This window comes from Jaculus jaculus, chromosome 6 (genome assembly GCF_020740685.1).
Source record: "Jaculus jaculus isolate mJacJac1 chromosome 6, mJacJac1.mat.Y.cur, whole genome shotgun sequence".
Classification (NCBI taxonomy): Eukaryota; Metazoa; Chordata; class Mammalia; order Rodentia; family Dipodidae; genus Jaculus; species Jaculus jaculus.
In genome coordinates, this window is record NC_059107.1 from 8,170,926 (window position 1) to 8,185,979 (window position 15,054).

A 15,054-nucleotide genomic window follows, 5' to 3' on the forward strand; every position below is an offset into this window, starting at 1 on the left:
AATTCGGAGAGAGATGAAATGAGCAGTTGAATCTGGACATAATTTATCCTAGATGTTCAAGCTTGCAATGTGTAAATTTCATGTTCTTTTCATGTAATCACTGAATAATTATTTATTGAACTTGCCATGGGCACTATTGAACACACTCAGGAAGTTCAGACACACAGAACTAAATTTTGAAACATCTTTCTGACCATATGGTTCATGATGATAACAAAAAAAAAATCTTTTGGGTTCTTTAAATTATGTCCCTTGTCCCAAAAACCAAACAGTTCTTACCCACTTCAGGTGGGCGATAAGGTTTGGTAATTAATCCTTATCAATGGCTTTGAGATCTTCTGAAAGGTGACAAAGTGTGAAGCCTTCAGTAGCAGACTAATTATTATTATCAGGCACACAGCTCAGCAAACTTGAAAGGTCCCTAAGTACCATTCAAAATAGTAAGAAGCCAAAAAAACCAGAAGAATTATAATATGGAATCACTGAATTACAGGCTCTTAATATTGGCCAGGACCTTAGAAGTGACCACTGATAATTCTGTTCTCTAAGTTCCCCTAGTTAATGCTTGCATCAGGATGCCTCGCCACAGTGCTTATTGCAATCGCCTACTGTGGGGATGGTTACTCCCGAGTGGAAAAAAATGGAAAACGAACATAAGCATCAAACCACTAGGAGCTACATACGTGAAGGGACGTAAAAGGTCGCAAAGCTTCGACCTCCATGGCCTTCTTACGTCGTGGTCTGTGTGGAACGTGGCCTGACAGCTCTTGCAAACCGCAGCTGCTACAGCTATCTCGCAAGTGTGTGAGGCGATGGTACAGTGCCGGAACGGAGTGACTCTCCACGCCCAGTGGTATGTTTCAGTGACCAAGGACTGAGTTCCAATGTCAATTCCCATTTCTTCTAACTGAGGAACGGAGGCGGGGGCGCGGGGGGGGGGGGGCTTCCTTCCCCTGGATGATCGTGTGTTAGATGGGCATCCTGGCCAGGGCGGGAGGATCCATTGATAACAGCCAGAGCCTTCAGGCTTCCACACTAATTAAATGTCCTAGTAGGGTCTACATCTTCATGACTAAATCTCTAGAGTCTCAGTTTTTTGTTTGTTTGCTTCTTCATCTGGAAAATAGGATTCATGGTCACTCTCTGGTGCGAGATGAGACGAATACCACCTGGAAGTCGCTTCATAGACTGTAAAGGGCCTGTGGCTGGCAGCCGCGGCTGTTCCATACCTCGCACGATCTGTGGGGCTATTTCAGAGGAAGCTGTGGTCCAGCAACGTCCACAGAGGCCCAGCCTGCGCTGGACGCCCGGGAGTATGTAGGGCTCACAGAAAGCAGCCTCCCACTGGGGTGCAAAACGACTCGTGTAATTGCCCTGTGTGAGCACCCCGATTCGTTCCTGTTCCCCCACCCACACAACTCCGTGTGATCGACTCCTGTGCCCTGCCGGAAAAAAGGAAAAGAGGACCATGTTCAAACACCTGGGATTTAAACAGAGCTGATCCATGTCACTCCTAAAGCTACCAAGGATGCCAAAACACCTGCTGGTCACTCTTGAGCCTCCTGCTGGCTGTCTTTCTCGCCATAGATCTTCCCTTTCAATTTCTTAGGAGGGTTTTCAAGGGTCCCCCTCCCCCTTGGGAATTAGTTGTAGGAATAATTGGGCCAGTGGAGTGTAGGAGACATATCCAGCGCAGCCCATGCACTCCTAGAAAAAGTGACCTAGATCAAGAAGCTAGTGAATCCAGGACTATCGTGGGGACCCCCTGCCACCTACTGACTTGCAGCTGAACCCACATTCCACAGCATGTCCTAGCTGGGGGAGGGGGCGTCGAGAGAGCTGAAAAGAGTAGGCGGAGGTGAAGGGGACTGTGGGTTCCCCCCTTCTAGGAGTAGCAGGCATCCCCCCTCCCCCAGTTCTCTGCACACACGGAAATCAGGTGAGGATGGGGAGGCAGGGGTGAGAGAGAGGGGAGGCTGGCAGAGCAACTCTGAGCTGGCTTCTGGGTATTTGCATAGAGCTCTCAGCCTGTGTGAGGGGGAGAGAGAGAGAGAGAGAGGAGAGAGAGAGAGAGAGACAGAGAGAGAGAGAGAGAGCGAGCTAGAGAAGCAGCAGGCTGCTGCATGCAAGAGGAGAGGAGAGAACAGAGGGAGAGGGGCAGCGAGCGAGCGAGCGAGCGCTCCAAGCATGAGGACGGGCTTCTCCGGGCTCAGTTAATCTGGCTGTCAGTTGGTGTTAACGCTGCAGTTTAAGTGATTGGATTCCAAGGGAAACAGACAAACCTCAGACGTCCCTGAAGGAAAGAAGGAAGGAAGGAAGGAATCAAGGAAGGACCCAACGGGAGAAGGAAAGACCCAGCCGAGCAGTGAGAGGAATAAAGGGAAGGGGAGACACCAAATCTATGGTTGGACCTCGGCTTCGTTTTCTCCAATGCAAAAGGGAATATGCGGTACATTTTTGCCCTCTTCTGCACCGGTTTCCTAGGCTCGGTAGTAGGTGCCAATTTCCCCAACAATATCCAGATCGGTGAGTGAGTGCGGGGCGGCGGGCAGGGGCCAGCCTGGGGTGGGGGACTTTCTAGATCTGGCTGAGATTATTTTTCCAGGAAGGGGGTTGGAGGGCTCTCAGCCCCTCCTCAGCAGGAGCTGCTGTGCTTGGCGGAGCCAAAACCAGGATGGGAAGAGGACTCGGATTGCTAGCAAGGGGAGGGGGCTTCTGATGCTGTGAGGGGCAGAGGGGAAGTCTTCGCTCAGTCTCTCTCTGTCTCTGTCTCTGTCTCTCTTTCTCTCTCTCTCACACACACACACACACACGCACACGGGTGCACACACGGCACTCACACACCAAGGCTCAGCGTGTGAAATGGAGGAATCACCGCTTTGGGGTGGCAGGGAGAAAAATCAGACTTGGCTTGGAACTGGGGATTGTAGGTGTTTAAGGAGTTAACTCTTGCTGGATGGACGGTGCCTGGATTCATTGATTTATATAAACATATATTGTGGGAATATTTATGTGTGTGATTATATGTTAAATGCACACATATACACTGAATTGTAGGTGGCCAATTTCGGGGCTCAGGGAGGAGAAAGAGACCCCTCTCAGAGAAAGAGTGATGGTGAGAACAGCTTATTGCAGCGCTGAGATAATGCCCAAGGGTCCATTTGGTGGTCAGGGCTTCCTGGACCTTTCTAGTGCTTCTCTATTTGCTGTCTGCTATGGTAGGTTGTGGTCCCCCGTTCACCCTGATCCTGGGACTTCCTAGCATCCTTTTCTCTCTTCTGTTCATTTCCTTTTCCTCTCTAGTGTCCTGTCCACAGACACTATTAGTGGCTTACACACACACACACACATACACACACACACACACACACACACACACACACACACACACACACGAAGCACTGTGTCCCTTTCCCCCTCCTGTTAGCCATGCCTGGCTCCCGGCTCTAGCCTCACAACTTGAAGGCAGGTTTCAACATGATGCATGCGTTTTTGTTCCACAATTCCCTGGCTTGCTGCTTGTGCTTCCATAAGCCCCCCTCCCCAGGCCTGCATTTATGGGGGAGTTGGGAGATAGCACTGCTCCCCGTAACCACTGGGGTAGGGAAACCAAGCAAACAGAAGCAACAGCGCCTATGACAGAGCCAGTCCCCAGTGCTCTGGGGTCGCAGTGTCCAGCTCCTCAGTGCCCAGGCATCACATGAGGTGCCCTGCGTCCAGGCATGTAGGCTGGCTCAGTTTCTGTTTTCTTCCTCCCACCAGGAGCTAGCTCCACTAAGGAAAGTTCCATGGCTGCTGGTCCCTGCTCTTTATGCGAGTGTGTTGGGGGCGGGGGGCATGGGGTTCAGCGTATCTTGTCAGCACACATGTGCTACTGTAGCACCTTTGGGGGGGGGCCTTCCCAGCTCCCTGGCTCCAAGGGCTATTGGGATGGCTGAGGAGTTACTTGTTTTATTTCCTGACACCTGTTAAGCTGTATTCTGAAGTGTGCGTGTGTACGTGTGCGCCTGCCTTCCACACAAACTTCCTGTCTTCGGGGGACACTTCCCCTGCAGCCCGGCCTGTCGCTTCTCCCTCCCACCTCCCACCTGCTCTCCTCCACTCACTGGCTAAGAGAGGAGGAAGGGGAAAGAGAGGAGAGTTTGGGGTGTGGTCATCTGGGAAGGCAGGGTGGGGCGTCACACAGAGGAATGGTTTCTGTTGTGTTTTCCGTACTTTTTTGAAAATGGGGACATATGCACCTGTGGAAGTCACTTGTCCTCAAGGGAAACGTTGTTTGTGCTTGCACTGTGCCCGTGGTCTGCGCTTTTTGACCGCTGGTGGAGGGTGTGGGGACTGGCTTCCTCCAGGCATGTGTGCACGTCACCACGCGTGTCAATGCACAGGAGCGTTTGTGTCAGTGGGCGCTTGCATTGGCTCGTCACTCACTGGACATTTTCAGCCTATTTAGCCCCAGTTTGCTTATCTACCGGCCGGAATGATTGCTGCTGCTGCTGCTGCTCTCAAACAATAGGGAGAAACACCAACTTGTACAACAAAAGCTGAAAATGTCACGGCCACGAGGTCGCACTTGGTTCCACTGACAGGATTGCTCACAAAAGCCACATGAAGCTGGAGGTGCCTTACTGGGACTGTGATAATCCCTGACCATGCGGAGATAAACTGCTCTGTAGACATTTGGTGTAGTTCTGGAAATAGCTGGTTTGATCCCACTGGACTGTGTTTTAACTCATTTACATACCCACCGTAAATAGAAAGGTGAGCCCTGCTGTGCTTTTTTCCTTTGAGCACGAGCCCTGACAGATGCCCCTCCCCTGTGCTTCTTTCTGGAAGACGATGTACAAACTGCTTGACGTTCTTAAGCACCCCCCCACCCAAGGTTCTACTATACAAACACACAATGGGAGCCTGTTATATAACTAGTTGTTCTTAGGTAGCAACAAGCATGAGCAAGGGAGGGGGAGAAACCCTCCTTGCAGCAAATCCACACTTCTTTGAGGAGATAAACAATAAACCTTGGAGGTGATCAGATTGTTGAATTGCATGCCGGTCTTGCCGAGTTAAACACCAGAAGTCTCTAAGCCAGCACTTACGGTGCTAGCAAAGCTCACAGGGTCCCAGATCCAGACTTCAGTCGCTCTGCCACACTTATTGGCACCTGCGAGGCTCTGATGACAGATAGGCCCGTGTAAGGTGAGTTACCCACAGGGAGGGACCGGACCGTGGGTATGTGAAAGCAGAGGTTCCAATATAACTGGCAGAGTTGAGGGAGCAAGAAGGAAAGTCTCCCATCTTCTGTGACCTTCACCAAGAGGGATGGGACACACAACCAAATGTTAGGGCAAAGCAAAGGAGACCAGGGTTCCTGTCACAAAAGGTGAAGTCTCTGTGTCCTGTCGGGCCTATTTTAAACTCTTATCTATGATTATAGGTGAGGCCATGATTACTGTGAAAGCTAGCACTCCTGGATTAGGCATGGGAGGGGAAATGGACTCACCCGGGGTCAGGGGAGGGGCTGCTGAGGAGCTAACACCTGTCTCCAGGCCAGATTCCATGTTTCCCTCTCTCTTCCCATAGGCGGATTATTTCCGAACCAGCAGTCACAGGAACATGCGGCTTTTAGATTTGCTTTGTCGCAACTCACCGAGCCCCCCAAACTGCTGCCGCAGATTGATATTGTGAACATCAGCGACAGTTTTGAGATGACTTATAGATGTAAGTAACCATTTCTGTTTGTAAGACTTCTCCCTGTGCAAGACCCGTGATGGGGGAGCCCGTGGGTAGGTTGTTGTGTTGGGACAAACGACTGAGCTGTCATTTGTCTTCATAAGAAAAAAAAAAAGCCCTCCAAGAAGCACTTCCAGAGTCTCTCCAGTGACTCCAGCCATTGGCATTTTTAATTCTGCTGTGCTTTGTAGGATGGGCATGCTTTCTTGTTACCGGCCAACTTTCAATGCCAGCCTGGTGGGGACTTGGCTGCCAGTTTCTCCTCAACCTCACTGAGGTATTCTGGAGGAGCCTAGAGAGTTGCACAGTTAGGGAACGTCTGAGAGATGTAGGACTTTGGAACAGTGGGCTAACATGCCTCAGCCATTCGCTGTCCATGGATTAGAAGGAGGAAAGTGTCCTACAGTTTGATATGAAAAGATAGATGAGAATTTGCATATCTGGTTTGAGGTTTGGTGGCTTGGTATTTCTAGAATGACCTGAAGTGATTGGTTGCTTAAGACAACTTGTAGATTGCAGAGAAAATAATGAGGCGCGTGCAGCTTGGACAATAGCCTTTGATCATAAAAGACATCTACCTGCAGGAGAGCGGGAGGTGAATGGCTAGCAGCTGAAATGATGCATTGTGGGAAAACAGTCTGAATTTTCCTTTCACTTGAGACTAAAAAGGCAGTCGGTGTTGGTGGGATTGCATGGCCATCGGTTTGTGTCAGATGAAAACATAAAACTTAATCAGGAGAGACATTTCCCTCAAGGAAGTAAGCTGTGATGGGAATTGGTGGCAGGAACATGTAAGCTTCTAGAATGAGTGAGAATAATGTGAGAACTGAAAGTGGACTGAATTGGCATGGTAAGCTTTGTTTATTTGTGACTTCCACTGATGGTTGATGGTGTGGACATATCTCCCATCTCTCTCCCACATTCACAAGTGGTGAGCTCTCAATGGTGTGGCCTGGAGAGCCTTTGATATCTCAAAAGATGAATTCAGAATTCCCCTAACCCTAAGATCACTCATAAGGTAATATTGACATGACTCCCAAGAACTTGAATTGTACCATATTCCATTTATTGAAGACCATTGCGGAAACTTCGTGGATGTGCGTGGTGATGCTCACTGACATTCGCTAAACACTGGCTATAGTAATGGGATGTGCTAGCTGCTTTTCATGAGTTGACCATTTTATTCCTCATAAAAGCCTTGCAAAGAACCAGTGTATTTTTTCTCTTAAAAATGAGGAAATTGAAATGGCAATAGGCAAGATCACTTTCAAAAGGTCACCAAAGAAGTAAATGGTGATCTCATGACCTTCAAGGTTTATATTCCTACTCATTGTGATAAATACACTGCCCCTTTTGATAACTCAAGAATTAACAGGAAATTTCTAAAGTCTTGAAAAGCATAGTCCAGACAATACATCTACGAAGACAAGCTTATATTTTCAAATGCGGCTGTGTTTTTGCACAGGAGTGGCATTCTGCTGGTAGAAATGCTGAGATTGAAAATGTCTGCTGCGTTACTCACTGTATGAGTTACTTTCCTCATTGTTGTGGCCAAATGCCTCACAAGAAGCAAATGACAGGAGGAAGGGCTGATTTTAGCTCACAGTTTGAGGGCACACCAGTCCATCATGGCGGGGAGGGTGGGGCTGCAGGAGCATGAGGCCCCTTGTTTGCGCCTGGATGGATGAGCAAGTAGAGAGGGGCAATGCCGACACTCGGTTGGCTCCCCTGCCTTTCCATTTAATCCAGGACTCCGGCCCATGGGATGCTCCTTCCCACATGCACACTCTCACTAATGCTTACACATCTCTTCGTCTGATCACGTTGGCAATCAGATTAAACATTACCCAGAAAAAGAGAACTGAAGTCTAATCATTGGACTGTAGTTCTATGAAAACACCTTGGAGGTAATCTAGAATGATCTGGAGGAGATATTTAGCTATCAAATAACCTTCTATCCCTTTAAACAGGTCCTAGTGTAGATTGATGGGGGAAGGATTTAGACAGCCTTGTGCATGTGTCTATGAATGTCAAGATATCTTTGGGGAAGGGGTTCCACACCTTCTGTCTTATTGGATGGCTTTCATCAGATTCTCAAGGGGCTCACTATTCAGCAAGAAGTACTTGATAAGAAGATCTAAAATACATGGCTGGTACGTGTGTTCACCTACAAGGCCAAGAACTGTCTGTAGGATAATTTGACAAAAATATATGTTAACTGTATTTTAGTGCCAGGAGAGAGACTGGCTGGACAAGATCATAAAAAACAAAACTGGAAGGAAAAGTTCTAAGTCAAGAGTTTATGTTTCTGTTTAGTTTATCTTTGCAGCTGAAAACCCTGATTTCTACTAGCGTTGTTGACTATTTACCAGGGAGATAGAAATAGGGTACAGGTAACGTTGACCATTGCGGTTTGTGCTCTGGGGTGTGGCTAGGTGCCCATGCCTTCATGCTTTGTTCATTTGACTATTCTTTACATGTGTTTTCAAAGCTATAAGCTAAGGTCGATACCGGAAATGAAGTGATGATAAAGTATGGGCCTTCAGGTAGCTCACATTCCAGTGGGGACCTCAGTGAGACTCTCTGAGAAAAGCAGTAATATTACCTCATGCTTAAATTTTCAGGTTTTCCTCTTTGGTTCTAAGATTGGAGGGTATATGAGACAAGCTTGAGGGGAGTAATGGCAGCCATATTCCAGGTCTGTGGGGAGATATCTGATAACTTTTATGAGGGGCTAGACAACTCTTGGGGTGGGAAATATGCATATCTCTCCCAATCTGAATTTTGCAAGATACATTAAGTAGAGAACAATGGTTCTGGGCAGAATGGGTTAATGCGTCATGCGTGTAAAATCAAATAAAGTATATTGTTCAGATTTAATGTTGTGTGGGTTTTTTGAAGTATGATATTATAATTACCTTAAATTAAATGACCCATTCAATTTTTCATTTAGAACATGGATCAAATATTTATTTTTCCTAATTTTTGCTCTCATTTCCCATTTTTTCCTCCTGTGCTATTTTGTTATTCATTATCCCTCCACCAGAGGGTGGAGAAAGGAAGGGAGAAGTATAGCAAGAAATGTGCCTGCTAGAAGTCCTAGCTACGGGGACCTCATAGTGGACCGTGTAGTTACCGGGCAGTGGTTGCAGGTGATGGAGGAGGAACATTCCTAACACCACGGGCCAAGGTCAGGGTGAGAGTCTGGTGACTTCTGTGCATTTGGTCTTGCTTGCTTTCCTTATCTGTTATCATGGAGGTTACACTGAGTGAATCAGCAAACGAAATGCCTTGAGGATGCCTTCCCAGGATACAAACACAGGAGAGGGAGGCTATCCACGGGGAGGATACTCGCTAGTCAGCCCGGCTCTATGCCTTTGTGGTAAGAGTAAATGAAAGTGTGGGTGAAACACTAATGGGGTTCCAAGCAGAGTCCCATCGTTGTCCAAGGGAAGTTGGTTGGTACCTTTGCTCTCGTCCTCCCTCCGTTCCTTCATTCCTTCTTTCATTCGGTACGTACACACTGAAGGCTGGCTTCATACACAACACTGTGTCAGATGCTAGGAATATAAGGACCAAAAACAACAAGCCACAAATTGGGGCCGGGAAGATGGCTCAGAGGGTAAAGTGCTTGCCACACAAACATGAGGACCTGAGCTTTGATCCCCAGCACCCACATAAAAGCTGGGCATGTTGCATGCCAGGTATCCAAGTGCCAGAAGGCAGAAACAAACAAGAGGCTACCATGGACTTGCTGGCTAACTAGTCTAGCCAAAATTGGCGAGCTTATGGTTCAATGAGAGATATTGTCTCAAAAAAAAAAAAAAAAAAAAAAGGGAGGAAAGCAATTGATAAAACCCTTGACCTTGACCTCTGGCCTTCACATGCACGCATGTACTTTTGCTCTTGCACACAGTGTATCACACTCATGCATACAGAGTGCCCACACTCATACGCACAACATACATGTGCACACACACACAGAAAGACCTAGCTCGCTGTAGCCTACAGATTATTTGACCCAGAGGTCCTTGAACTTCAGTGCACATCTAATTCACCCAGGGAGCTTGTTTAAAGCAAAGCCCCAGCAATGGATTCTTTTCTTCCTGGATCAGAATATTCCAGAGCAGGCCCTGGAAGGATTCTCTAGTAGTTAGTATGGGCATCACATTTTAAGAAGTTCTTTTATCTAAAAAGCCTTCGGTTTCAGTAGTAAGCATTGCTGAGCTCTTAACCAAACTCAGGCATAACGTTAAGTACCAGGAAAGTAGACAAAGTTAAGACACAGTCCCTGCCCTGAAGGACTTTATCCCCAGCGAGGCCAACTGTCCTGTGAAGAGAAAATTAAAATGTAGCACTCGGGCTGGAGAGATGGCTTAGTGGTTAAGCGCTTGCCTGTGAAGCCTAAGGACCCCGGTTCGAAGCTTGGTTCCCCAGTTCCCACGTTAGCCAGATGCACAAGGGGGCGCACGTGTCTGGAGTTTGTTTGCAGAGGCTGGAAGCCCTGGCACGCCCATTCTCTCTCTCTCCCTCTATCTGTCTTTCTCCCTGTGTCTGTCACTCTCAAATAAATAAATTAAAAAAAAAATTTTAAAAAAATGTAGCACTCTACGTGCCATGGCAGTGATTTCTAAGGATTGCTAGAGGCACCAGGAGGGCAGCCCCAGCCTGGCAGAGCGTGGCACAGGAGGCAGCTGAGTCGCAGTGGGAAATAGACGTTTTCTCGGGTAAGAACAGAGGCCAGGAAGGGAACGAGGCCGGTGCCCTGTGTGCACAGAGGACCGACGGTGCCGAGGGTGACATGTCACCCTGTGCTTCTTCCCTGCTCTGACCTCCAGCGGCCTGCTGTAGCGGGATCTCTCAAGCCGGCCTGCAGCATGTGCTGTAGATAGACATGGTCAACAAGTGGCCACCCACAGGTCATTTCCAGGGCAGAGATGGGCATTCAAAAATGATGAAATTTCACATTGAATCTCAGATATCCCATCTTTCTTAGAATTTTTTAAAGATAAATTAATACTGGACACCAAGGATCTGCAGCCTTTGTGTGAGGGAAAGAGCAAAAGATGCTCTTCTGACCAGCTTCCCTCCCATCCAGCCCTCTTCCCTCACACTCCCTCCACACAGCTCTGGGAAGAAGCATAGGTTCAAGCCCCCAAGTGAGCTGTTGTGTGCCACTTCCATGTTGACCATGGGGTCAGCTCCGTCTACTGCCAGGACAGGAACTGCTTCCCAGCAGGACTATGTAAATGTGGATTGCTGAATGTGCCTGGCAGCCTCCCTGACATAAACAAAGTCTTCCCGCGGCAGGAGTCCCCAGCATAAGGATGCTGAGAATCCAAGTTACAGTCAAGTAACGTCCTGCCATCATGGGAATTTCTCTGTTGCAGACCTACTTGGGACACTCAGGGGTATCTTAGCAAGTATCTGGGTCCTGAAAAATATAAGCATACCATATGCCTCAGTCATCATTTTTCAGAGCTGCTGATGAACAGTACACAAACTTGCTTCGCTTCAGCTGCACAACACTTTTCAAAATGTAGCATAAAATCTAGATGCTGCCTTCTTTGAAATGAAAAATGTGGGGCATGAAGCAACTGTGGGTACCTAGTTTCTGTTGTGCAGAGCAGAGGAGGGGTCTTCTCTGGAAATGTAAAGCGCCAGGACTGGGGAGATGACTTAGAGGTTAAGGTGCTTGCTTGTAAAGCTTAAGGATCCAGGTTCAATTCCACAGTGCCCATGTAAAGCCAGATGCATAGGTAACGCATGCATCTAAAGTTCATTTGCAGTGGCTGGAGGCCCTGGAATGCCCATTCTCTCTCTCTCTCTCTCCAATAAATTTTAAGAAATTTATATTTCTCTCTCTTTCTCCAATAAATAAATAAATAAGTAAAATATTTATAAATATAAAGCATCAAGGGCTGGAGAGATGACTTAGCAGTTACAGCTTTTGCCTGCAAAGCCAAAGGATCTCAGTTTGTCTCTCCAGGACCCATGTAAGCCAGATGCACAAGGGGGCGCATGCATCTGGAGTTTCGTTTGCAGTGGCTGGAGGCCCTGGTGCACCCATTCTCTCTCTCCCTTTCTCAAATACATAAATTAGATAGATAGATAGATAGATAGATAGATAGATAGATAGATAGATAGATAGATGGATGGATAGATGGATAGATAGATAGATAGATAGATAGATAGATAGATAGATAGATAGATGGATGGATGGATGGATGGATGGATGGATGGATGGATGGATGGATGGATGGATAGATAGATAGATAGATAGATAGATAGATAGATAGATAGATAGATAGATAGATGGATGGATAGATAGATGGCATCAATGATCAGGTGTAGCCAAGTGCTCTGTCTGCCTTGTTGTCCATGTTGTCATGATGATAGGATGATTTGGCCTGACCAGGTCTGCACACAGGTGAATCTGCTCTTACTGACACATAGCCTTTCGTATGTACTATCTTGTTGTTTATTTCTAGTGCCCATCATTCACCTGTAACAAACAGTGAAGATCACAAAAGCTGTGCAACCACTGCTTGCCAAGCAGTTACCTGCATGAAGACAGTGAGGCGGTCTAGGGTGGAGAGGTCACCTGGACAAAACCGTGACGGTGACGGGGTCTTGTGCGGCTCCTTCACATATGTTGTCCTGTCTAAATTCTACCACCACCCCAAAAGCTTGTTACGTTCACTTTATAGAGGCGACTATAGGAGATTGTCTTTAGCAGTGCCACAAAAAAAAAAAAAATAAAAAAAAAACAGCTTACGTTAGTAAGTTAGCACTTGAGGTCAGTTTGGGTGTTTCGGGGTCACGGGCTGCATGAACATGAAGATAAGTGAGGCCCTTGGTAGTCACAATGCATCGTGCTGTAGTTTAATTTTGATTTCAGTTCTGATTAAACCATGTCACCAAGGCAGAAGCAAAGGTTGTGGACAGAGGAAGTATCTGGGAAGGGGGGCAAGAAAGCACTGAAAAGTGGGTCGGATGTCAGTGTTGGAGAGCAAGAGTGGTTTTCAGAGTGTGTGCCCTCACAGTGTTTGCCCCATCTTTGCCATATTGTGTTTTTTTTTTTAATTTTTATTAACATTTTCCATGATTATAAAAAAATATCCTATGGTAATACCCTCCCTCCCCACCATACTTTCCCCTTTGAAATTCCATTCATATTGCATTTTTTTAAAAATATTTATAAAAGATTTTATGTTTTATTTATTTAGTTACTTATTTGAGGAGAGAGAGGTACAGAGAGAGAGAGAAAAAAAAGAGAGAGATAATGGGTGCACCAAGGCCTACAGCCACTGCACATGAACCCCAGGCGCATGCACCACCGTGTGCATCTAGCTTACATGGGTACTGGGGACTTGAAATTGGGTCCTCAGGCTTCCCAGGAAAGCGTCTTAACCACTACACCATCTCCCCACCCCAGCACAGTGTATGTTTTGAGTGGGTATCCTCACAGCGTTCCTCGCCCGCTTCACCTGCTAAGACGAGCTGCTTTTCGGAGCCAGGCTGTTTGGCATTTGTTCTCTGCACCCACGGCTCCCAGTTAATGGCTGTTTGTTTGAGGTGATGGTTGGGTTTGGGTTTCTCCATCTTTACCCACTTCTCTCACTTCTAGGAATACAGGGGTCAACATCTGCCTGTGGCTGACTCCCACTCTCGTTCTGATGGTGTTGATGGATAGCTCTTGCTCTAGAGAAAGACCTCATCCCTCTTAGAGCCTCAGGGCTACATAGTCATACGAACATTTGGGAGACTGGTAGCTTTCTCTGAGTCATGCATTCAAAGAACCCCTTATTGTCATCTTTCTTGGGGCATATGTCCCATCCTGCTCCCTCCACACATTCATGGCCAGTGTTTACTATTCATAGAACCTGTCCCAAATGACCTCAGCCTCCCTCTCACCACAGCCTTGTAAGCAGCTGCTACAGATAGGCCAGGGTTGAAGCAAGTGATGAAATATACTTGTCATCACAACTCAATGCTTTAGGAATGGGGCCTTGATGCTCCCTTGAAGATGTTGGAGCTCTTACAGAGGCAATAAGCATGACATAAGGACAAAGTCAGTCTGTCTCTCCTCTCCTCTCTCTTTCCTTCCCTCGCCTCCTCCCTTCCATTCTCTGTACTTTGATGTCTAGAAGAGAGGAAATAAACTTCCCATTGGAACAATCTGTGTTTCCTCGAGAAAGAGCTTCAGGATAGGAATCAGGAGAATTAGGATAAGGAGGAAGGTGTCTACCCTGTTTGGAGCATTGAATAGTTCACTGAATTGGGACACGAAGACAGATCCAAATGCTAGATCATCTTTTTCAGGTATAACCTTGGAGAATTAGAAACCCAAAGCTTATTCATAAACTCAAACTAATGGTCTCTGAGCATCCTTTTAGGACTGCACTTCTGTGCCAAGTACATATGGGTAATTCTAGGGATGGAAGAAGCTTTCAAATCTTTTTGAGAGGGAAGGTCCCTAAAATAAGCAAAACCCTAAGGAAAACTGCCTTTCTGCCTACTCTACTGAATAGCCAAGCTACATTTTTCTACGTACATGCAGAAGTGTCCATTTACTATTCCAGGCGTATATATGGAATGCCTACTGCCGGGAACACTGCCAGAGAGCAGCCCATGTTCCTGGTGCTTACTGGGTAAGGGAAGCACACAGATGGTTGTGCTAAAGGCTCCGTGGTACAAGGACTATGCTAGGAAAGCCTGGAAGAGACCAGCTGTGGGCAGGGGCCGGGGCAGGACTAGTGGTGGAGGTAAGAACTGAAGAAGCTTGAGACACAGTGCTGGAGACAGCCGAGAACTCTAGTTGTAGAATGGGCAGAGTTCTGACGAGGTGAGCAGGTGAGGGAAAGTGTGTTGCTGGAAAGGACGCAACGGTCAGCTTGTGGATTTTGAGTTGAAGGGGATCTGTCTGAGACTTTCAAGCAGAAAAGTACCTCTTGAGACTTTTGCTTCCTCCCTGGGAGTTAAGCGTCTGAGAACACCTTGCCACGTAGGCACTGTGGGCGGGACACACTTGGCTTGTGTAGCAATGGCCTCTGGTCTCCATGCGGGGATGGAGCATGGAAGAAGGGGAAGAGTGACATCAGTGTGAGGAGGAAGCGAAGGCTGGTGGCGTGTGGGTAAGGTGACAGGTGTGCTTCTGTGGCCCAGGTGTGCAGGCCTGTGTATGGCAGGAAACCATCTAGATTCCTCGCTGGATTCGTCAGCGAGGAAGCCAGGCAGAATGTTAAGTCTCGGTCTCTGCTCATGTGGGGCAACTCTAGCTCTCAAATTCACACTGCTGTTTCTTCCACTTGGGCCTGCAAACAG

The 15,054-nt window shown here is 47.3% G+C and overlaps 1 protein-coding gene across 3 annotated transcripts in view; it reads left to right on the top strand.

Annotated features, from left to right (window-relative positions):
- The first annotated feature begins 1,868 nt into the window (after positions 1-1,868).
- The window catches only part of Gria1 (glutamate ionotropic receptor AMPA type subunit 1), a 325,559-nt gene continuing 312,373 nt past the window's right edge, over positions 1,869-15,054 (top strand). The window contains exons 1-2 of one of the 3 annotated variants that reach the window (XM_004666536.2): positions 1,869-2,526; positions 5,578-5,715. In XM_004666536.2, coding sequence (XP_004666593.2) covers positions 2,445-2,526; positions 5,578-5,715 — 220 coding nt within the window. In that variant the 5' untranslated portion in view covers positions 1,869-2,444. The remainder of the gene's footprint in view (positions 2,527-5,577; positions 5,716-15,054) is intronic. The other 2 variants (XM_045151919.1, XM_004666535.2) reach the window with 2 other exon arrangements.